At 51.3% G+C, this 20,263-nt stretch overlaps 2 protein-coding genes across 2 annotated transcripts; both read left to right on the top strand.

Annotated features, from left to right (window-relative positions):
* The first annotated feature begins 328 nt into the window (after positions 1-328).
* PDCD7 (programmed cell death 7) lies at positions 329-4,778 on the top strand. Its single transcript, XM_075714110.1, has 5 exons — positions 329-1,078; positions 2,071-2,209; positions 2,542-2,778; positions 3,403-3,490; positions 3,880-4,778. Exons 1-5 carry the CDS (start codon positions 329-331, stop codon positions 3,995-3,997), a joined length of 1,332 nt encoding a protein of 443 aa, XP_075570225.1. The 3' UTR covers positions 3,998-4,778.
* A 4,179-nt stretch (positions 4,779-8,957) lies between these two features.
* Positions 8,958-18,795, top strand: UBAP1L (ubiquitin associated protein 1 like). Its single transcript, XM_075714563.1, has 5 exons — positions 8,958-9,089; positions 10,928-11,680; positions 13,185-13,406; positions 17,559-17,660; positions 18,661-18,795. Exons 1-5 carry the CDS (start codon positions 8,958-8,960, stop codon positions 18,793-18,795), a joined length of 1,344 nt encoding a protein of 447 aa, XP_075570678.1.
* The last annotated feature ends 1,468 nt before the right edge of the window (positions 18,796-20,263 follow it).

Genomic DNA, 20,263 nt, shown 5'->3' with positions numbered 1-20,263 from the left:
GTTTTTGCAAGTTGTTTGGAATTAATGTAACCAAGAGCTGTTTTTAAGGAAACAAAACCGCTGTGTAACTACAGTTTGTACTTCACCTCTGGCGTTTGAATAAAACAAAGCGACTCTTCGAGCAGCCGCCAGTTGTCATCCCTGAGACGCCTGCAATGCGCTGGGTGGTTGGGGCTGCTGATGGCTGTATTTTAGCGTTATTTTGTGGGTCCCTGCCCCAGCAGCGCGCTGCGGCGGCCCGGGCCGGCTGCCTCCTCTCCCGGCTCCCGTCGCGGGAGGCGGGGCCGGGCCGCGGCTGAGGCGGGGCCGGCGGGGCCGGGGCAGCAGCATGGCGCAGCCGCCTGCCTTCCCCGGCCGCTTCCCGCCGCCGTTCCGGCCCTTCCCGCCGCCGGCGGGGCCCTTCCCGCCGCCCGCCGCGCCCTTCCCCGGCCCCGCCGCCCGCCCGGGGCCCTTCGCGGCGGCGGCGGCTGCTCCGCCGCCCTTCCTGCTGCCGCCGCTGCCGCCGCCCGGGCCCGAGGGCGACGCGGGGCCGCGCTTCCCGCCGGGCGCCGGCCCCTACTTCCCGGCGGCTCCTCCGTTCCCGCCGCGGCCGCTGGCGGAGGAGGAGGCGGCGGCGGCGCAGCGGCTGCAGGACGAAGCGTGGCTGGCGCAGTTCCTGGCCCGGCGCCGGGCCGCCGCTCCCCTCCCGCCGCCGCCGCCGCCCGCCTCCAGCCCCAGCGGCGGCCGGGAGCTGGCGGTGGCGGCGCTGGGGCTGGTGGGGCGGCTGGCCGCGCTCTGCCGGGCGCTGCGGCGGCGGGAGGCCGAGGGGGACGAGGCGGGCTGGGCCCGGGCGCGGGAGGAGGCGGAGGCGGCGCGGCGGGAGCTGCGGGAGGTCGTGCGGCCCCTGAGGGAGCCCGGCTACCGGCGGGCGCTGGGGAGGAAGGCCGAGAGGGCGAGGAAGAGGAGGCTGCGCCTGCAGCGGAGGAAGCAAGAAGCCCAGGCAGCCGAGGAGGAGGAGGCGGCCTGGGCGGCCGAGCGGGAGGCCAAGATCGACCAGTGGCGGGCCAAGTGCATCCAGGAGGTGGAGGAGAAGAACCGGGTACGGCCCGGGCGGCCTGGTCCCAACTCCCCCGGCTGCAGCGGGGCCTCCCGGGGCTCCTGCGCGGTCTCAGGGCGGCGTGGCGGAGCCGGGGCAGGCGTGCTGGTGACGGGCTGATGGTGGGCAGCGCCTGCCCGGCTCCCGGCCGTGGGCCCGGCGGTTCGGCAGGTGCTGCACGGGTTCGGCTTGCTCGGGGACGCGCTGTTCCCGACGCCTCCGGCCCCGCTTCTTCCCTAAAGGTCTCGGTGGGCATCTCAGCTCTGCCACGCTCCCGTCCCAGGCCTTGACAGCTGGGGTTTAAGCGCTTTCCGAACTCTCAGTTGCGTGGGGAGGTCTTCCTCTCTGGTGCCAAGCTGTCAGCTACCCTGCGGTGGTCAGCGCCATTTCGCTGACCATAAGCCTTGCCTTCTGGCTTCATCCTTGTCAAGCTTGTTGTTCGCAAGCTTTTCAGTCTCACCAGGAAGCAAAATGGCTCTAAAGGAAAAAGAAAAAGTAACGCCTCAAATCAGGCTTGCTGGGAAGTGCTGTAGGCACCTTTGTGTTGGCTGAAGAGCTACCCTTCTGCTGGTGCCAGCTCTGCCGCTGGGATGGTACAGAGCAGCTGTTGGGAAAGGTTTTGTGTTCAGACTGCGGCACGTTGATGGTCTTTAATTGCCGAGCTGTAGAATCAGGATGGTTTACATGTATTGTTAATGTTTTTCCTAACTTTCTGTGGCTAAAGGTTACCGGGCTTTATGAATTCATCAACCATTTGGCCCAAATTTATGAGTTGCTCAGCATTCTTTTTTTTTTTTTTTTCCCTGAAGTCTGTCGTGTTTTAGCTTTTTCATAAAAATGCAAGGTTGGATGGTTGACTTAACTTGCCATGGCTGCGTTACTAGGAAGTTATCCTGATCTCCAGTGCTTAGCTAATCTTTTTGAAAGTACTGTTTCGTTCTTGTCTGCGTGGGATATTTCACACGTTGTGCCTGGTTTTCTTCTTTCCTTCATAGGAACGAGAACTTAAGGCTGCTGCAGACAGCGTCTTATCTGAAGTACGGAAGAAACAAGCAGACACGAAGAGGATGGTGGACATCCTGCGCGCATTGGAAAAGCTTCGGAAACTGAGGAAAGAGGCTGCTGCCAGGAAAGGTTAATGGCAAGATTTTTACCAAATTTTAATTGCGCACATGGGAAACAAGATGATGTGCGTGCCCTGTGCTGCCTAGCAAGGTGCAGCTTGAAAATGCTGTGGCTTTATTTGTGATTTTAGTTACATTGTTACACAAGAACAGCCATAAAATGCTGAATACAGTTGTGTTCCTACGTTTCCAAGCTCTTTCTTGATAGAAGTACTCCAGCAAGATAGTTGTTAGCAAGGTTAAGCTTGTGTTCCTCTGAGATTTTGCCAGCTCCGCCCTCAAGTCTGATAACAGAGCCCTTTCTGAATTTGAAAATTTAAAATTAATTATCTTTCTATTTAGGTGTTTGTCCACCCCCCTCAGCAGACGAAGCATTTGAAAATCAGGTGGAGAGTCTCAAAACGTTGCTCAAAAATCGCACCGAGCTGTATGAAGCTGAGGAGAGAGCATTAAGAGTTATGTTGGAGGGAGAACAGGAGGAAGAAAGGAAGAGAGAAATGGAAAAGAAACAGAAGAAGGAAAGGGAAAAACTACTGCAGCAGAAACTTGAAATTGATTCCAAGCTGTTTGGGGATCCAGGTAAATTTTGCATGCCGTACTTAACAGTATTTTTCCACATCACCCTCCCATCTCATAGACACTGGCTTTAAAATGCAGGCACAAAACCGGTTGAGAAAGGAATCAGCCACTGGAGTAATTTATGCTCTGAGGAAAAGGTGGGATAAACATAGTGTGCTGTTAACACGTGTGATGTAGGAAGGACTGTTTAGCTCTTCAGTGTAGACTGCAGTATATCTTAAGCTGATTTCGTAATGTTTTGCAAGAAGAGGTTGTAGATTAAGCTGAAGTGAGAATAAACAGAATAGTTTCAAGACTTCCAGCACCCAACAGATGCTTTAGTCTGGTGATTTGGTTAAGTGCCACTCGGGTAATCTGTAAAGATTCAGCGTCCATATGTTCCCCTTGTTTAGAGGATGGAGGCAGGAAAAGTTTTGCTAGTCTTGACTTGCCTCCAACAGCTCTGGTAAGGATGAGGAGACGTGCAAAACATGTAAATAGTCCTTAATATATTACGTAGGGAGTTAATTTCAAGTTATAGCTGGGAAGCAGCGAATGAGTTGGCAAATTTGGGGCTTCTGAGACTTACTAGAATCGAAGGTCTTTCTGGTTTATTGAACGATTTCTATGTTTGTGTTTCAGCAGATGAATTTCCTCTAGCCCACCTCTTGCAGCCCTTCCGAGAGTATTACTTACAAGCTGAGCATTCTGTAGCAGCTCTAATCCAGATCAGGTAAAACCAAACAAAGTCTTTATTTTATGATCAAAGGTGACAAATATTGTTTGTTGAGACTGTAAAATTATGGTCCCTTTTGGTTCGTTAACTTCCAGATATGGTTATGCAATGAATTGTGCTGGTTTTTTTCAGCTAAGGATCAAGCTTCTCGCTTGATAGGGTTGTATCCAACAGATGCCCGTGTGAGGCAGAGTGCGCTTCCATGCGTAACCGTTCCGTTTAATAGAATAGCACATACAATTTTCACACTTGTGTTTTGAAAAACAAGTTTCAGAGTACAGTTTAGAGTGGTTTGTGTCTGGAAAAATACCTGTGTGGGTATATAATAAATCTTATTACCAAACTCATACCAGCTCTCCTCTCAAACGATGCTTTCTGTGTTAAAGGCACGAATGGGATCAGTACTTGGTGCCAGCTGATCACCCTGAAGGAAGCTGCATCCCTCCAGGATGGGTTCTTCCGACTCTCCCCACAAATGACACTTGGGCCACTGCTGTCAGATAATTCAGTAATAAATTATTTTAACGTTGGAGGAATGTTTCATTATAATTGCGTGTGTAAATATGAGAGGGTCCGAAGAGGAAGTCTTATCCTCTGTTTTGGTAGCCGGGAACTGGGATGTCTTGAAGAAAAGTGTAAGAACTGGTTTTGCCATCTGACTCTGCAGGGAAATACCTGAGCAAGCCCAAAGCTGCTAGGCCTCTTGTGGTATGGAATTACAGTCCCGCGGCGAGCTTTTGTTAACAAATCTCAACCTTCATAAAGCAACGTCGCTGACAATGGTATTTGTGCCAGTATTAACATCCTGTTTTTAGTGGCTTTTATCTTCATAAGCCTAAATCCAGGTGATGGAATCTCCAGAAATAAAGAAGCTTTTTTTTAAAAAAAAAGATCATTAGTAAAATGTTTTTCTTCTTAAATGAAGTATGTCAAGCATCACTGTCAAAATAGTTCCTGTATTTTTGTGCATGGAAACAAACCTGTTACAAGTTTAAACAATTTCTGGAGTACCAACAAGACAGGCTTTTTCAAGATCTGTTAAAGGAGCTGTTGACATTTTACTTCTGTGGACTAAAACTGGTACCACAACATGGAAAAAATGCCCAGTTGTGGTGAAATAGGTCAGACAGCCGTGTGGATATATATAAATTTGATGAATAAGCCTGCTGGAAAAAACCCAATAAAATCTGAAGTCTAACCTACTGTAATTGGGTTTGCCTCTACAGCTATTTTTGTGTAGGGACAGATCGTGTATATAATATTTGATTAAAAAAATGCAGCTCTATTTTGTAAGTTGTTTTCTGTACAGAATAAATAGAGAAAAATGGATTTTGTTTGTTTGTTTGTTTGAAGCGTTTTTACTTCTAGGGAGAGATTTGTTTTACTACTTGGCATCGAGTACGACTCCAGTGTGGAGAGAATTGCTGGCAAAAGGTTTGTGTGAAGGAACTTCTCCCTCCTGCAAGGTGACAGAGGCATCTGATTTCAAAACCTTCCATGTTCTGGACAGTTTGCTTGAGACGGCGACGGGCCAGTAAGGGTTTGGGGCTTTGCTGGCCTGCGCAGATTGTCGTGGCATCTTTCCAGAGCTGCGGTCGTTATTCTTGCTCAGCCCTAATGTGCGGGAATGGTTTTAATCTCTCTGATTCCTTAAGTCTTCGCATCACAACATGGTGTAATTCATGGAGGAGGCAACATGTAATTGCCTAGATTCAACGCTTGGGCCTTATATGTAACGTTAATAGTTTCTTGGCTGAAGCTTTGCATTGATTTCTGTTAGTAAGAGCAGAGGAACTAGTAATTTTTGATAGAGTTAGAATTCATCTGGGTGCAGAAGTTCACAGTTCTTGCTCACGTGGGTATCGCCTACCTATAGCACCCCAAAATACAGGTTACCGTGAAGTCCTCTGGAGGTGGGGGTTCTGATTTGCGTGTCCGTACGTCTTCCCATCCCTGCTGTCTCGTTACTCCGAGACCTATAGCTGGGTCGGGTCCCGAGGAGTCTTAACCTGATGAAAAAGCAAAAATTCAAATAGCATAAAACCAATTGCAGAAACAACGCTTTCAGTTCAGGCAGCTTAGTGACCAGAGGATGCTCTGCTTAAATAGTTAGGCTCCTTATCCCGTCACCACGTCTGCCGGGACAGGCGAACTGCTTAAGCTATGATAATCTTAAAACTGTCAAAGCCAGATGCTTGTCTGACACTGCAAGAATTTCAAGAGCCGAGCAGTAGATAAGCAGGCAGCGCAGAAGCAGCCCTGTTCTCCCTGCCCTGCGAGAAGAGCTCCATGATTTCCTCTGACGGTAAGGATAACTTCATATTATTATGAAAAATGGGACTTGAAAATGCCAGTGGATGATGGACATTTAGGTATATCTCAATCCCTCAAGCTTTCTGTGGTTTGCTCTATGTATTTGCTCTTTAATGACATCTGCGTTAAAATGTTTTATATTTTTAGTGAGGAAGATGTTGAAGCCACAGATAGAAGAGGAAAGTTTAAAATCTTAACTCATAAAATACATGGGGACAGGGTATTAATTCTTAAAAAAACCCTTGTGTATTCAGATTTAAGACTCAAATTTGTCCAAGTGTAGTATTTCCTACTATTTCTAAGTTTTAAAAAATTATTGTAGCTTGGAAAAATAGAGGGGTTGGCTGTGAGTTTCCGAGACTCATTTGCATCCTATTCCTTCCCCGGTCCCAGTGCAGGAATTCCCGACAGGAATTTGTTCCTTTGCCAGCCTGCATCTTCGATGTGAAAGCGGGCAGGGCTGGCGTGAAGCAGATGAGCTCAGAACCCTTGCAGGAGTTGCTTTCTGGTGTGAGCTGGTGTTGACAACTGACCCTCTTTTATTCTTGTCTAGTAGCGTTTTCCTTGTCATCACTCCTCACCCCAATGTAGTTCTTTTTTCCTAAATAGCAGTTTGGGGAATTAACGCTTGTGGGAGCCTTTCTGAGAGCACAGTATTTATGCAGTGAAGTACAGGGAGATACGGTACCATAACCTCTCCGTGTTTTCTTCCTCGTGGCTTCAGACACGTTCACTACCCATCTCCATTCTTTCAGGTGGCATTGAAAAATGAGTAAAGCCGTTCCAGGTGATGGACTTCTTGTGCAAGAAGGACAAGAGGTGCTGGAGCGTGTCCAGAGAAGGGCAACGGAGCTGGGGAAGGGTCTGGAGCTCAGGGCTGGTGGGGAGCGGCTGAGGGAGCTGGGCGTGTTCAGCCTGGAGAAGAGGAGGCTGAGGGGAGACCTGATCGCTCTCTACAGCTGCCTGAAAGGAGGTTGTAGTGAGGTGGGTGTTGGTCTCTTCTCCCAAGTAGTTAGCAATAGGAAGAGAAGAAATGGCCTCAGGTTGCGCCAGGGGAGGTTTAGATTGGATAGTAGGAAAAATTTCTTCATGGAAAGGGTGGTCAAGCATTGGAACAGGCTGCCCAGAGAGGTGGGGGAGTCCCCATCCCTGGAAGCGTTCAAAAAATGGGCAGAGGTGGCACTTTGGGACATGGTTTAGTGGCCATGGTGGTGTTGGGTTGATGGTTGGAATGATGATCTTAGAGATCCTTTCCAACCTCAATGATTCCTAGTTTTTACTTTCATTAAAAAATAATCCTGCCCCCAAGCCAGGAAACATGAAATTGCTACTCTACCCTTAATTGGTTTAGTGGTGGGCTTGGTAATGTTAGGTTAATGGCTGGACTGGATGATCTTAAAGGTCTTTTCCAACCTCAACGATTCGATGAATCTATGATTCTATGATTTGTACCGCACAGCTTTTGGAAGAGCCGATTTACAGCATAAGCTGCAAGGAGGGTCCGTCTCTTTTGCAGGCAGGGGCTCTATGGCCACGCCGAGGAGTTGGAGAAAGCCGGGAGAAGGCGGCTTTGCTTCCAGACGCTTTTCACGCGTTGCTTTCATCGGTGCTGACGCGCATTCTAACTTATGCTGAGCCCTCTTAGGCTGAGGAGCAGATGGCCTGGCTCCGGGCGGGCTCCCCACACGTTGCATGTGTCGCATGTTAGCAGCAGCACACGTGCGGGAGCCGCAAAGCTGGTTAGGGGCTCTGCCGGTGCTACAGCCCCGGGTATTAAAGGCTCCTGGTGTAAGCGGGAGGGCGACAGCTCTTAGAATTCTGATAAGAGCAACTGAGTTGAACCGAGCGATTGCGCGCGTCGCTCTTTGCGTTCTATAGGCAGTTTGTTAGTCCTTTGCTCACATAAGAAATGACCTGGAATGCCGTTTCCCCTTATAGACCCTTATTCTTGCATTAAACTAACAGGCGGCTTTCCTTGATACGTTCGTCTGCTGATTTTCTTCTTGTGGAGTGTTTATCCTCATTGTCATAGAAGCCATTTCTTTTTAAAAGAAAAAAAAGATCAGGAAAAGCACTTCGGGATGCCACACCAAGTATTTACTCTTTGTGGCCTGAGAATGGCTGCTGAGGGCTGCTGCTTTGGGGTGAGCAGGCACAGGCTGCGGGTACCAGAGCTTGATGGATTACTGACCATTGCCTCTTGCCAACTGACAATATATAAAGGAAATTATTTTGCACGCTCTTGTCGCTAGGAAGCTGAGGACTCAAGGCTTCATGCAGCAAGCGGTGGCTTTTTACTAAATTGAGACATCTATACAGAGCTGATGGCTACGCTATTGCAGTAATATTTTCCATGCCCCCATGCCCAGTTCATCAGAAACTTTTCTCTTCCCTGCTATTCCTGATCTAAAAAACATCACCGCACTTCAAATGACTCAATGGTTCTTTAAAAGCTAATCTGGCCTTAAAATGGCTCGTTCGACATCCTGCTAACACCGAAGCTTGCCTGAGGCACCAGCATCCTTGTTTGGCTCTCGGAAAGCTGCCGCGGCGCTGGAGGGGATGCCCTCGCCCCAGCTGCCCCGGGCTGCTCCGTGTGATGGCTTGGCAGCACGCGGCCGCGTGCACGAGCTCCGTGACCACGGACTCTCAGGTCACACAGAGAGAGGAGACCTGCCCGGTGTCCTCCTTGGCTGCTGTTTCTGCCTCTGTAACTGGGAAAAGTGCTTGGTCTGTCCCTGGCTTGGGAAAGGGAGCGTGCGATGGGCAGCGGAGGGAGAGGGAGCGGCAGGAGGAGGGATGGAAAGCAGCGGGGCATGCATAGAGGTGGAAGCGGAGGAGAAAAGCGCTCAGGATCTCTGCCAAATGAAGCTGTAAGCTTGGTCAGGTCCTGCTGGCTCAAGCTCAGAATAGCAAATGTTAGTTCGGACAAACCTTCCCAGTATCAGTAATTAAGATTTTGTAAATCTGGGCACTGCACACAGCGGTTTCTACTCGGCTGGCAGCGTCTCTAAGGGCTGCGTTCCTTTTACCGGCATCACTTGAAATAGCTCATCTTTCCCTCCTTCCACCCAACTTAAAAGGCGCTAGTCCTGCCTTTTACGGTTTTGTTTCATCCCTTCCTCTGGCAGCAAGAAATCTGGCAGCGACGATGAGCTACCTGGATGAAGTTCCCTTCCGGACGGTCAGGAGCCTCGACGGGGACTCCGGAGGAGAAAACCCTTTAATCACCGCCCCGGCCATCGACCTCCCCGACTGCGCCGACATCCTCATGAGCACCATGGTGAGTCGCCTCTGCTTGCCTCCGGACTTGCTTCTGGGGGGATGCTCAAAGGGACGTCAGCGGTGTTTGCCTTTTCTTGTGAAAGAAGGGAAGGGAAACCTCTCCTCCTAATCGATCTCTTCTTAATTGGCTGCTTTGCAGGAGTGGGAGGAGATGAGGACAATTTGTGGTGGGTGGGAGTGAGGGAGGGGTAGGTTTGGGGTTGGCTTTTTTTAATGCTGTCCAAGCAGGAGGGTTGGGTCTTTCTGGGACAGGAAGACAAACTTCAGGCTCTGCTCTGGGGTTGTTTTCTACTCTGGAATCATCACCATCTCATTTATTAATAAAATTTTTAAATGTTTATTAATAAATCTAACAGAGATGTAAGCAGGCAACACTACCTGTGCTGGCAACATATATATATATATATATAAAAAATATATGTGTGTGTATATATATATATAAAAAAAAAATACCCTGTGGCGCTTTGTGATCTTCCACATTGCTCAGTCCTAAACTGCTTTTGAATCTACACCTATTGCTGTAACAGCTCTGCCACCAATTTTAAACCCCGTCACAGCGATTCGAAGGAGCTGTCTATGCTCTGGAAAGGGGTAGGGAGCCTTTCCCCATCCAGCTGCACTGAAGGCATGGAGGCGGCTCTCCAGGCTTACGGGTAGCGCTAGCACAGCTCCGGTTGAAGACGATTTCAGAAATACTTAGCGTGTTCAGCCTTAAGTAGTCTCACCCGTAGATGGGGTCAGTGCACTTCACGGGGGGAAGGCGATCTGGGCGATCCCAAACAGCCTCTGCTCGCTCCTGGTGATGGGTGAACCAGCAGTAAACCCCACATCTGGCTTTTCGCTAGCTCAGCCTTGCTCATCCCTCCCCCAAAACCGACACATCCCAAATCCGCGGGATGTGTTTAACATGAAGAGTCGCTGTGGTGTTCATTTTAAGCAATTTCTCTGAAGGAAATTTTAATGCACGCATTTTTTGCCACCTGCGTAAAGGCAGGTGATGGGCTGCGTCCCCACGGACCAGCTGAGGCGGTCCACCACCCCGTTCTATCCCGGGAAACCCCCAGCCCCGGGTTTTTCCCTGGTTGGGGACGCATCGGTGCTCCCTGCCGAGGCCGAGCGATTGCGCTGGTGGTCCGGGCTGATCCTTCTGGAGGCACGTGGTGGTGTTTTCCTCGGGAAGGCTGGTTTGGGTCCACAGCTGACAAGTGGCAGGGAGCAGTAAAAACAGCATTCCTGGGCTGTGAATGTGCTTGCCTGCCCGTACGGAGGAGACCTTGTTTGGAGAGCTCTGGGACAGGCAAGGCTTGTTTGTTCCAGGAAAACCCGCAGTTTTCAGTCTCAAACATGCTTATATTTTAAGCCGGACTACGTGGAAATAATGACTCCGTTCTGGGACCGGCCGAGCCCCTGGCGCCGCTGGAGGCTCCCGCGGCCGGTCCTGCCTCTGCCCAAGGTGGCATCTCCCGCCTTGGTGGCTCCCGAGCCCCCGTGCCCGATGTGGCTCTGCCGGGTGCCACGAACGGGTGCCGTCCCCTTCCGCAGCAGCCAGACTGACACAAAACCACCTCTGAGCATAAGCCACCTGTCAAAAGAATTGCAGATACAACTCAAAAGAGTAATAACTTCGTAGCCAGATTTTTTTCAACTATAAATTTGGGGATTTCCTATAGGGATGAGGCTGGCGCTGCCCAGTCCTACAGCCCTGATGCTCGGGGAAATAGGAGCCAATATGGGGAGGATGCAGCCCGTAAGGTGCCCTCCTAAGCGCGTGGTTTGCTCCGTGCCCTGTGGTCCGGTTTCAGATGCCCTCACCAGCTGCTTCTCGCTCTTCCGCAGCACGACTTCTCGCTGGAAAGAAAAGTGCTGTACTGGGTGGAGGTGGCCTCTCAGCAGCAAACCTCCCGGCATCGGGTCACCTCCGACGTCGTCCCCACGGCTCCGCCGTGCTGGCTGCTGCTGGTGGACCCCGCTGACAGCTACGGGGGGAGAGCGCGGGACGGGGCGGTGCGGCGCTGCGTCAGCCTCAGCGCTGCCGACGGCGGCTACGGGCACGTCAAGGGCAGAGGTGCCTTGTCCGACGCCGAGAGCGAGACCTGGCACTCGGAGGAGGACGAGTACTCGGAGGACGACGAGTACTCCTCGACCTCCTGGGAAGAGAATGACAAGGATGAAAAGCTTTCCAGGAGGAGAAACACCGGGAGAGGTGTGGCTCCGCATCCCAGCTTTTACCAGAGCCGACCGAAGACATCGCCCGGCTTGCTGGAGCCCTCGCTGGAGAACGGCAGCCGCAACCCAGCCAGCCCGGAGCTGAGCAAGCAGAGAAGATCCATGGTGATATTTAACAACATGAAGAACGAGCTGGAAGCGGCCAGGAGGAAGCTGGCTGCTTTGGTGCATCCTTTGAACAGAGCCGCCACGGAAAGCAGAGGGGTCCCTGTGCCACGGCCGCTCCCCCCGCCCCCCTGCACCAGCCGCAGCGTCAAGTACGGGCCAGCCCCGCACACGTCCCGCCTGGGGACCTTGGTGCCGGCTCCTCCGGCCGTGGCCGCGCCGATCCCCCCGCTCAAACGCCATAAGCCCACGGTGCCGGTGAGGTGATTCCTTCTGGTAGCCCTTCGCTTGCCGCTGAGACAGGAGGGAGGTGGAGGGTGTCGAATCGGTCCCGTTTGCTGGGGTCTGGCCAGCAAAATGGAACTGAAATGGGGCTTTGGGAACACTAAACCCATGAGGAATTCCTGATGAGTTTTCATGAGAAGTGAAGGAAGGGTTTGGGGTTTTTTTGCCGGCATTTAAACTCAAGCTTTCTGGGAGGACGTTTACTTGCTCTGTCCTAACCAAAATATCTGTTTTTCCTGACAAGCAAGGCATCTTGTTCAATTTTCAACTGAAACACGTGAAAAAACAAGTGAAATAGGGTTTTTCCCCCCGCCCTTTCCCCCCGCTCTCCATTTTCCCCCCTCTAACAGACATAAACAGGGTTTGTGGGAAATGCCCCTTGCAGCCATCACAGCTGCTCCTCCTGGCAGCCCCAGGAGAGAAGCCGGGGCTCGAACGGAGACAAACCCGGGCTGCTTCTGCGTCCCCTCTGCCCTGGGTCTCCCTCATTACCCGTCCCCGTGCTCACTGCCCTCCTTCACCCTGTTTTATAGCTGGGAAAGGCCACTTCACCTGGCTCCTCTTGCAATATCGGCGTCCTTCTCCTCCGTGGCAAAGGCTGGCTGTCTTTTCTTAAAAGTCTAGGAAACTTTAGACTTCAGAGTCCTACTAAAAATACGAATCGTTTAATGATAGAGACAGTGATATGAAGTGACGGAGTAAATATTGCTTTCCGTCACCTTGCATCTGCATTGCGCCATGGTTTTTAAGAAATCACATCCAGCTGCTTGAGAGATTTAGGAGATGAATTACTGAAAACCCGCAATTAAAACCATCGCACACATGAAAGGCCAGGTTATTTATATGTAGTTGCGTTAGACGTAGGGTAATTAAGGAAAGATTAAATGCCCGTGCGTATTTATTTACACCAAACAGCTGCTGCAACTAATTGCTAATTCACCGCCCACCCTGCTCGGCTGCTGTTACCAATGGATCACGCCAAATACCAAAGCCTCACGCTCGGGCGAGCATTTCTATTTGCAAGGTCATTTCTGGAGATGGCTTTGTAAGAGAAACCTAAATACACCTGATAAACATCACGGGCATAAATGGGGCATCAGGGGAGCATCCTCCTGCTCAGGCTGCTGCATGACCTGCCTGCGGGCAGCGCTGCCTCTCGCTTGGCCGGTCGAGGGTGGCATTTATTGCTGGAGATGTGACCGGGATTCTCAGGGAAAGGAAGCTGCTTTTGCTCGCTTTGCCCCATGAACCCTCCTGAGCTCTGTTTTCTCTGATCTGTATCTGTATCTGAGCCTGGATTTAATTAAGTCCGGTCTCCTTTGAAACCCAGGGGGGTTTGTTCCATGTATGGGAATTTTCTTCTTCTGGAGAGAGCAAGGTAACTGCCGGCATCTGAAATCATTGCTTCAGCCTGGGTCCTTTAACATCATTTCATGAGCTGGAGCAAAAAGAACATCTACTGGTTTTTTTCTTGCAGTCCCTCAGCCCCTACACCTGCCTTCCCCCTGCCTCCACGCCTGCCTCCACGCCTGCGCGACCTCTCAGTTCCCACAGATCCCAGCAGGATTCGGCGGCTGACCTGCTCTCGGCGCTGAGCCAAGAGGAGCGAGACCTCATCGAGCCCGTTATAGCCTTGGGCTACCCCACCCGCAAAGCCATCCTCACCCTCCAGAAGACTGGAAGGCAAAGCTTAAGTCAGGTTGGTGGAGCTGGCACGGTGCCGCGGAAAGCTTTTGATAAAGAAAAGCTTGATTTTCATGGAGAAAGGGATGGCTGTCTTGCTTGGGGTGGACTTCTGATGGCCTCGGGTTTCCCACTTTGGTATCAGACCTCAGCTGACAGGGTTTTCCATGAGATCACACGGCTGCGCTTTTGCTGTAATAAAATAGCAATGAGTCGCCCTCAGCTTTTCAGCGAGTAATAAGGGCCGGGTAACGTTATCTTTCCAATCTGTTGTATGGAGCATGGTGTTCTTTTGAAGTACAAATCTTGCCCCCGTATATGGAAACTTTTTGCACATAATTTTTTCCCGGCTGTTACATTCGTATGATTATTGCCATGGCTCATCCTGTCAGAGTGGGACTGTACGAATACCTTGGAGATTTGTCTGGGCTCTCTCCAAAACACAAGTTCCCCGCGTTGGAGCAACCCAGGACTCTGTGCAAGCATTGCGGCTGGGTCCCAGAGCTCTTTTCCTGAGGAACCCTCTATAATAACCTGGAATTTATTGAAAATAACTCCTACCCCTGGTATCTGAGTACATCACAGCTCGCTGTGCTGCATCCCAATTCCCGAGGTCTCTGCTTGTCCAGACAAACCCCCAGTGGTCCAGGTGGTCTTGGAGCATCCATGCCGTGAGGGATGCTGCTGGCTCTGACCCTCTGGCTTGGCAAGCTTGGGGCTGGACCTGCCCATCCCAGCGGAGGACTTAATAGGGCTAAATTATCCAAGTAGCTCTTGCAGAGAGAGAAGGGGCTTGATCGCAGCTTAGCAAGAGGGATGTCCGCCGCGCTGTCGTGCCAGGGAGCAGGAGCAGACCCCGGGCAGAGGTGTGAGCAGGCACGGCTCCGAGCAGCCGCTGTCGGTGTCAGTCTCCTTCCCGTGCTCCCGGGGAGCTGCCTGTGCTGCGTGGGCCAGCTCTTACCCGTCTGGTCGGCGCACGAAGCTGCTCTGCGGCTGAGTCATCCTGCAGCTTCTGGCTCCCTCCTGAGTCACCCCCGGCTGGACCAGCCTCCCCAGAACCTCGCCGGTGTTTCAGGCGAGCGTTGCTGCAAGCCAAGGTGGGAAGGGAAGCTTTATTTCTTCAATTCATAAAGGTTTCACCTAGGCAGAGGGAGATGGGCAGAGCCCAGCCCACATTCTTTGCACAGAGTTGTGCAAGGGTGTCTTGTAGGAACTGCTGGCTTCAATATGAAGAAGCAGTGCATCTTATGAAGGATGGAAATGGGTACAGTCTGCTCCCTTCTGTATAAACACCGGGACTCCCATTCCCTTGGAGAAGAGATTAATGCACCAAAATACAAGGTCTGCCTTATATCCTGTGCCTTCTTCACCAGCAGTTCCCATCTTTCCCATTTATGCCCAATACAGCCATGATAAAATGTAAAGCCTAGCCCTTCGTGCATCTCTTACAAGTACAAAACTACCAAATTAGGCTAAACCTTCCTGGAAAATATGTTGCAACTCCAGTTAAAAACAAGAGCTGTGGGCGCTCTTCATTGCTTGCTGGTGTCACGCGGGGTTTCAGTGTGTGACGATGACAGCTTCAACCATGAAGATTGATTGTAGTACCAGATGGTAGCCAAAAATTACTCAATTTCTTTGCAGTGTCAAGTCAAACTGGCAGAGCCCACCCTGGTGGAGAAGGCAAATCTGCTGCCTTAAGGAGGCGATGCCTTCTCAATTTTGGTGGAAGAGACTCTCTAAAAGGCTCAAGCAGGATTAGTTGCCCCAATGTGCCAGAGGTTCATCGTTTAGGATGTCATGGCCAAGGGCTAAACCAAAAATGCATCATTGCATTTTGATAGGTGATGATCGATCAATCAAAAATGCATCGTTGACCTGTGGAGCTCTCAACGTACGTGTGAGCTGAGACATGACAGATGGCTGCAGCTGGGCAGCATCCATCTCCCCAGATAGCCGTAAGCACGGGGTTCAGAGCAGGGCGTTCACCACGGGACACAGCCCACTGGCCATGCACGGATGGGGAGCCTCTTCCCATGGACTGTTGGACTCTTGCGTAGTCAATAATACAGCAAAATATATGCTCAGCTGTGCTTCCATAATGTGCTCCTGCCCCTTTCCTCCTCCAGAAGAACTTGCTGTCTCACCCCAAGCAACAATCTAGATCTTCAGCGCTTCCTACAAGCCTTGCATCAGCCATCCTCACTGGCGGTGGCTCCCCAAATGTTTCCAGCGCTTGTAGAAGCTGCGTTCTCAGTGGCAGCATTTGCGGCAGCGAGTTGAGCAGGACTGTCTGCTGCGGTGCTGGCTGGGGTCTCCCTGTCCCCCTGGGGAGCCTCTGTTCCTGGAGGCTCGGTTCCTGAGCGGTAGTACCCACCGGGTTTGCATGTCCCTGGCTTGAACCCTGCTGCAAGACTGGGGAGATGTTTACCCTGTTCCTCCACGATGAAATCAGCATTTGGGTCTTTGGTGGTGTTTGCTCGTGGTATTTCTATGCCAGCAGCTTATAGTCCATGGTCCAGGTGGGTTGGTGAAATGGTTGGTGGTCAGGCTTTGCTCTTCTTAAGCAGCCAGTTGTTGGAGCACCTGAAGCAGGGACCTCATGGGGATGGGCCTTTCTGATGGGCATCAGCCAAAGTGGCAGAGGGGCATGGAAGATAAAACCCACCAGAGGAGGGATTTCCTTCACGTCACTGCACACGCTCGTCTTTGATGTGAAAAGCTGCATTGCTGCACATAAGCTCAAGTAGCGGCAAATGAGGGAAGAGATAAATCAGCAGGTTACTGATCTACCAGAGCCTGGAGGTCTCTTCCTGCACAAGCAGTTTGTGATGAGGTTATGTAGCGGATAAAGCCGAGCTCTCCTGAGGTGCCTGTGCTGGAGGAACTTCATCTCTGAGTGTGATGAGGAGCCTCCTTGAGAGCTACAAGGGGAGAAGGAACTTCAAGAGGGCAGTGGCACCTCCTCCTCCTCCCCAGCAAGCAGTGGGGCTGGTACCAGACCCAGGGGGTTAGTAGGTCATAGTATTTAAAAACCTGCTTCTGTTTAGTTTTGTGTATTCTCCAGGAGATATATATGTATTTTTTTTAATGATAAAAATCATCGAGTTGACAACAGCACCAATTTCATGCTGGGCTTGAACAGCACGCCAGGCTGCCAGGACAGGGCATGAGCACGGCGAGTGGCTGTCCCTGCTGCGACAGGGCAAGAAAATACAGCAGTGATCTGGGGTCTTTAGTTTGTACGGTAACGAGGAAGATAAAAACAGGTTATGAATGCCAATGACTGTCTGATTTTTGACTTAATAAGCTGCTCCTTAAGGCTGACATTTCTTAAAATTCTTACTCAGCTCTTCAGCCAAACTAGATCAATTCAACGTCTGAGGGACTTTTTTGGCTTTTTCATATGTTTTATGGTCTTTTACTGAGTCCTTCTCCTTGGCTACGGCAGTGCTGGGGAGGGTGGAGGTCTGTGTGCTGGTGGATCTGGGGAGATAGGAATCAGCTTCTCCTTGGATGAAGACGGCACGGCTTCGGGGAGACCCGTGGGATGTTTTTATTCCCCCTGCTATTGTATAGCTCATTTATTATTGTCTGTCCCATATGTTTTTGGACAGTGAATGATTCTCATGGTATTTAAAAGATACCGCTGGGAATAGTCCTGTCAGCACTCCAAGAACAATGAGGAAAGCCAAAAATAACTGTTTACTTTCAGTAATGACAGCACACGGGTCTCCCCTGGGGTGGGTTTTGTGCTTGGACCCTGGAGCAAACCCACAGGCTCCCGGACCCCGGCGCATCAAAGGGACGCTGGGTCGGCCGAGGGTAGGCATCTCACTGGGATAGGCTCTGCTTCACCCCCCAGCCTGGAGGTCGTCGCTTTGGATCTCAGATGGTTCAGATGTTTGGTTTGCTCCTCGTCCTCCCTCCGCCTTGTTCCCGTTCCCACCCCAGGAGGGTGAGGGGGACCAAACGCTGTCATCTCGCGGTGGGAGTCCTGCTGACAGACAGACCACCCTGGCCGAGCATCAGACGGGAGCTGGCAGGACAGCTGTGCCCCAGGTCCTCCCCACGAGCATGTCCCTGGCAGGTGGCAAGGTGGGCTCCTGAATGCACTTGTGCCCCGTGTCTGCGAGGTTGGATTAACCCTGGCTGTCGTCTTCTGCAGTTCCTGAGCTACCTGGGTGCCTGTGACCGGCTGCTGAAGCAGGGCTACGAGGAAGGGCAGGTGGAGGAGGCCATGGAAATGTTCCAGTACTCGGAGAAAAAGGTCAGAGTGGGGTGGCACAGCCCGGCCCTTTGTGCTGCATCCTCCGGGCTCGCTTTTCCAGTGGGCTGCACGCTCCGCTCCTCCTCCGCCGCGCCTCGCGCAGCCTCCCGGCAGGTCAGACCCATCGCCCTGCAAGCAGTGAGCCCACCCTCGCGGCAGATCCCCGGGGCAGCGTCACCATAAGGACTCCCCCGGGAAGGACACCCGCTCCATCGCTCTTCTCCATCCATCCTCTCACCCCGCCGTGCAAGCACGATGCTTGCTCAGCACCTGCGCGGGCAATCCCCCACCCCGAGCCCACCAGCACCCACGCTCGCTACCTCCCTCCCGGCTCCCCCTTCGTATTCACCCCCCAGGGAGAAGAACCGTGGTGGCATGCCGGTTGTTGGTCTCCATCACCCATCTCCTCCTGGGGGTAGCGAAGAGCTGGGGTGGGAGAAAAGCTGCTTGAGATTTGGGCTGGCGCTGTTTGCCGTGATGCTGACGGCACGTAGGATTGCTGGCTCGCTGCTCGTCAGGGCTGTGGCAGCGGGAGGGCGCCCGGGTCTCAGTGTCAGGCGGGGGGTTATTTATTGAGGACGTGGCTCCGGGAGATGTTGTGGTGCTGGGGCCCAGCCTGAGCAAGGGGGGAAGCAGGACAAATTAATTCCAGCTTGCGCTCATTGCCTTTCCCCGGTTTCTTTATAACACAGGCAAACGCTTGCATGGAATTAATATTAAACTTTATAAGGAATAAGTGAAGCTAGAGGCTGACTTTGTTATATACTTCTTATTTAAAAAGTTGATGTAAAGGCACACTTTTAAATGCTAGCAGTGGTATGCGTGCCCTCACTCTGCTGTTGGCAGCGGCACCAGCAGTGCCCTTCAGCGGTAATACAACCCGGCCAGCTCGTCTGGCTGCAGCCTCGTCACCCAACGCTGTTTCTGCTGCAACTCTACGATAAATCCATCCTTTACACCCCATGATAACATCACTCCTTTCTTTTCCTTCTTCCTCCAGGCAGCTGAATTCTTGCATTTGTTAGCTCAGTTTAACGATATGGGTTTCCAGCAAAATGAAATCAAAGAAGTTCTTTTGCTTTGTGGGAATCAGAGGGAGAAGGCGCTGGAAGAGCTTGTGATGAAAACCCAGTGACCGGCATCCTGCACCCCACTCACAGCTTCTCCTCTCCAGACCAGACCACCGACGGACTCGGGTGGGTCGGCACGCGCTTACCCTTCTGCTGCTCCATCCCCACCCCGAGCCGCATGGCTCACCAGGCACAAACCTTCAAAGCACTGGCTCAGCGTCTCATCTCATTTTATGGACATCCATCATAAGCGTGTTTGTCACTGTAGTAAGGCAGAGGCTTTATAGCAGGAGTGTTTATCTCCTCACCCACACATCTCCGCCCATGATCGTCTCAGCTGCTTACATTAGATGCAATAAGATCCAAACCGCCTTCAGCTTAGATTTTGCAAAACACAAAACAAAGTTTTCTTCCTCCACCTGGGGTAATGGGTGTCATGTTTTCAACTACAATCAAATGTGGATTCTAAAAAGATTATATAAATCTACAGAAGAGATTGTTTTCATAAAAACTGACAGCTTCTGCAGAAACATTTGTTGGTCCTTGCTTGGGAAGACTCTCAGCTGACTTAGTCATGGTTGAATATCGTAATTGAAATCCAGTCCGATCACATTAGCTTCTGCTTTTAAACCAGAACCTTGAGAAAAATACACAATTCAATGAGGGTAAGGAAAGAAAACGGGCTGCTCTTGCTCTAGGAATATATCAAGTTTATCCAGTGCAATGAAAAATGGCTTATGCAAGGGTTTGTGCGTGGGCAATTTCATGAAATCAGAACAGAGAGATGGGGAACGGCTCGGCTGCCCTCATGCTCTGCCCAAATCAGGAAAATTCAGGGGATGCTTCCCTAAACTGTGGAGACAGTGGCTGCAAATGAAGTTAAGTACCAATGTCAGGATCAGGAAAATCTGGATGCCTGGGGGAATTTTTGTGTGTAACTGAAGGATGGAGAATGGGAGATTCAGATCACCTTACAGGATGTGTCTCTTGGCTTGGCAGTGCAACAGCAGACAGTATTTTCACATAAAAGTATATTATTTTCCTGTGAATTAGATACAGATGCAATTTCTTTGAGTAAAGATGGTTGGAAGGGTTCTTCTGAAATATATTTGTATCTTTTCCTGTGAAAATGCCAACTGGCACAACCTAGCAGAGAAAATCCTTAATTAGTTGCATTAGTACCATTTTTCCGTTGTATCCTTCCAAATGATCTCCCAGCCCAACGTGCTGCCATCGAGTTAAAACACCGTGTCCCTCCTCTGTGTATCTCTAGGTAGGTGCCAAACACCAGCAGGAGGGTACAGCCCTCCGTGGCTGCCTTCATCCTCGCCTGGATGCAGTGAGGAAACTTGGCATCCAGGTTTTGGGGGACTTGACCGGTCCAAACCCAAGGATGCTTTATGCCTTCTCTTCTTTAATGGCATTGAAAAGGAAAATGTGGCACCTTGTATTGGCCAGGGGAGATATTCGTGGGGAGCTCACAGGCTCTTCTTGGAGCTCCCAGCCCTGTTTTTCCTCCGGCTTTTCCTTGGT

The sequence above is a fragment of the Pelecanus crispus genome, chromosome 7, assembly GCF_030463565.1.
Source record: "Pelecanus crispus isolate bPelCri1 chromosome 7, bPelCri1.pri, whole genome shotgun sequence".
NCBI lineage: Eukaryota > Metazoa > Chordata > Aves > Pelecaniformes > Pelecanidae > Pelecanus > Pelecanus crispus.
Note: the sequence above shows the minus strand (reverse complement) of the source record. Positions and strands in the feature narration are given on the sequence as shown.

Bases quoted from the DNA above. Each gene is read 5' to 3' on its own strand.
- UBAP1L (XM_075714563.1), top strand. From the start codon at position 8,958: ATGAGCTACCTGGATGAAGTTCCCTTCCGGACGGTCAGGAGCCTCGAC. The intron at 11,681-13,184 runs GTGAGGTGATTC...TTTTTCTTGCAG, and splicing joins GCCATAAGCCCACGGTGCCG to TCCCTCAGCCCCTACACCTG. The intron at 13,407-17,558 runs GTTGGTGGAGCT...CGTCTTCTGCAG, and splicing joins GAAGGCAAAGCTTAAGTCAG to TTCCTGAGCTACCTGGGTGC.
- PDCD7 (XM_075714110.1), top strand. From the start codon at position 329: ATGGCGCAGCCGCCTGCCTTCCCCGGCCGCTTCCCGCCGCCGTTCCGG. The intron at 1,079-2,070 runs GTACGGCCCGGG...TTTCCTTCATAG, and splicing joins AGGTGGAGGAGAAGAACCGG to GAACGAGAACTTAAGGCTGC. The intron at 2,210-2,541 runs GTTAATGGCAAG...CTTTCTATTTAG, and splicing joins AGAGGCTGCTGCCAGGAAAG to GTGTTTGTCCACCCCCCTCA.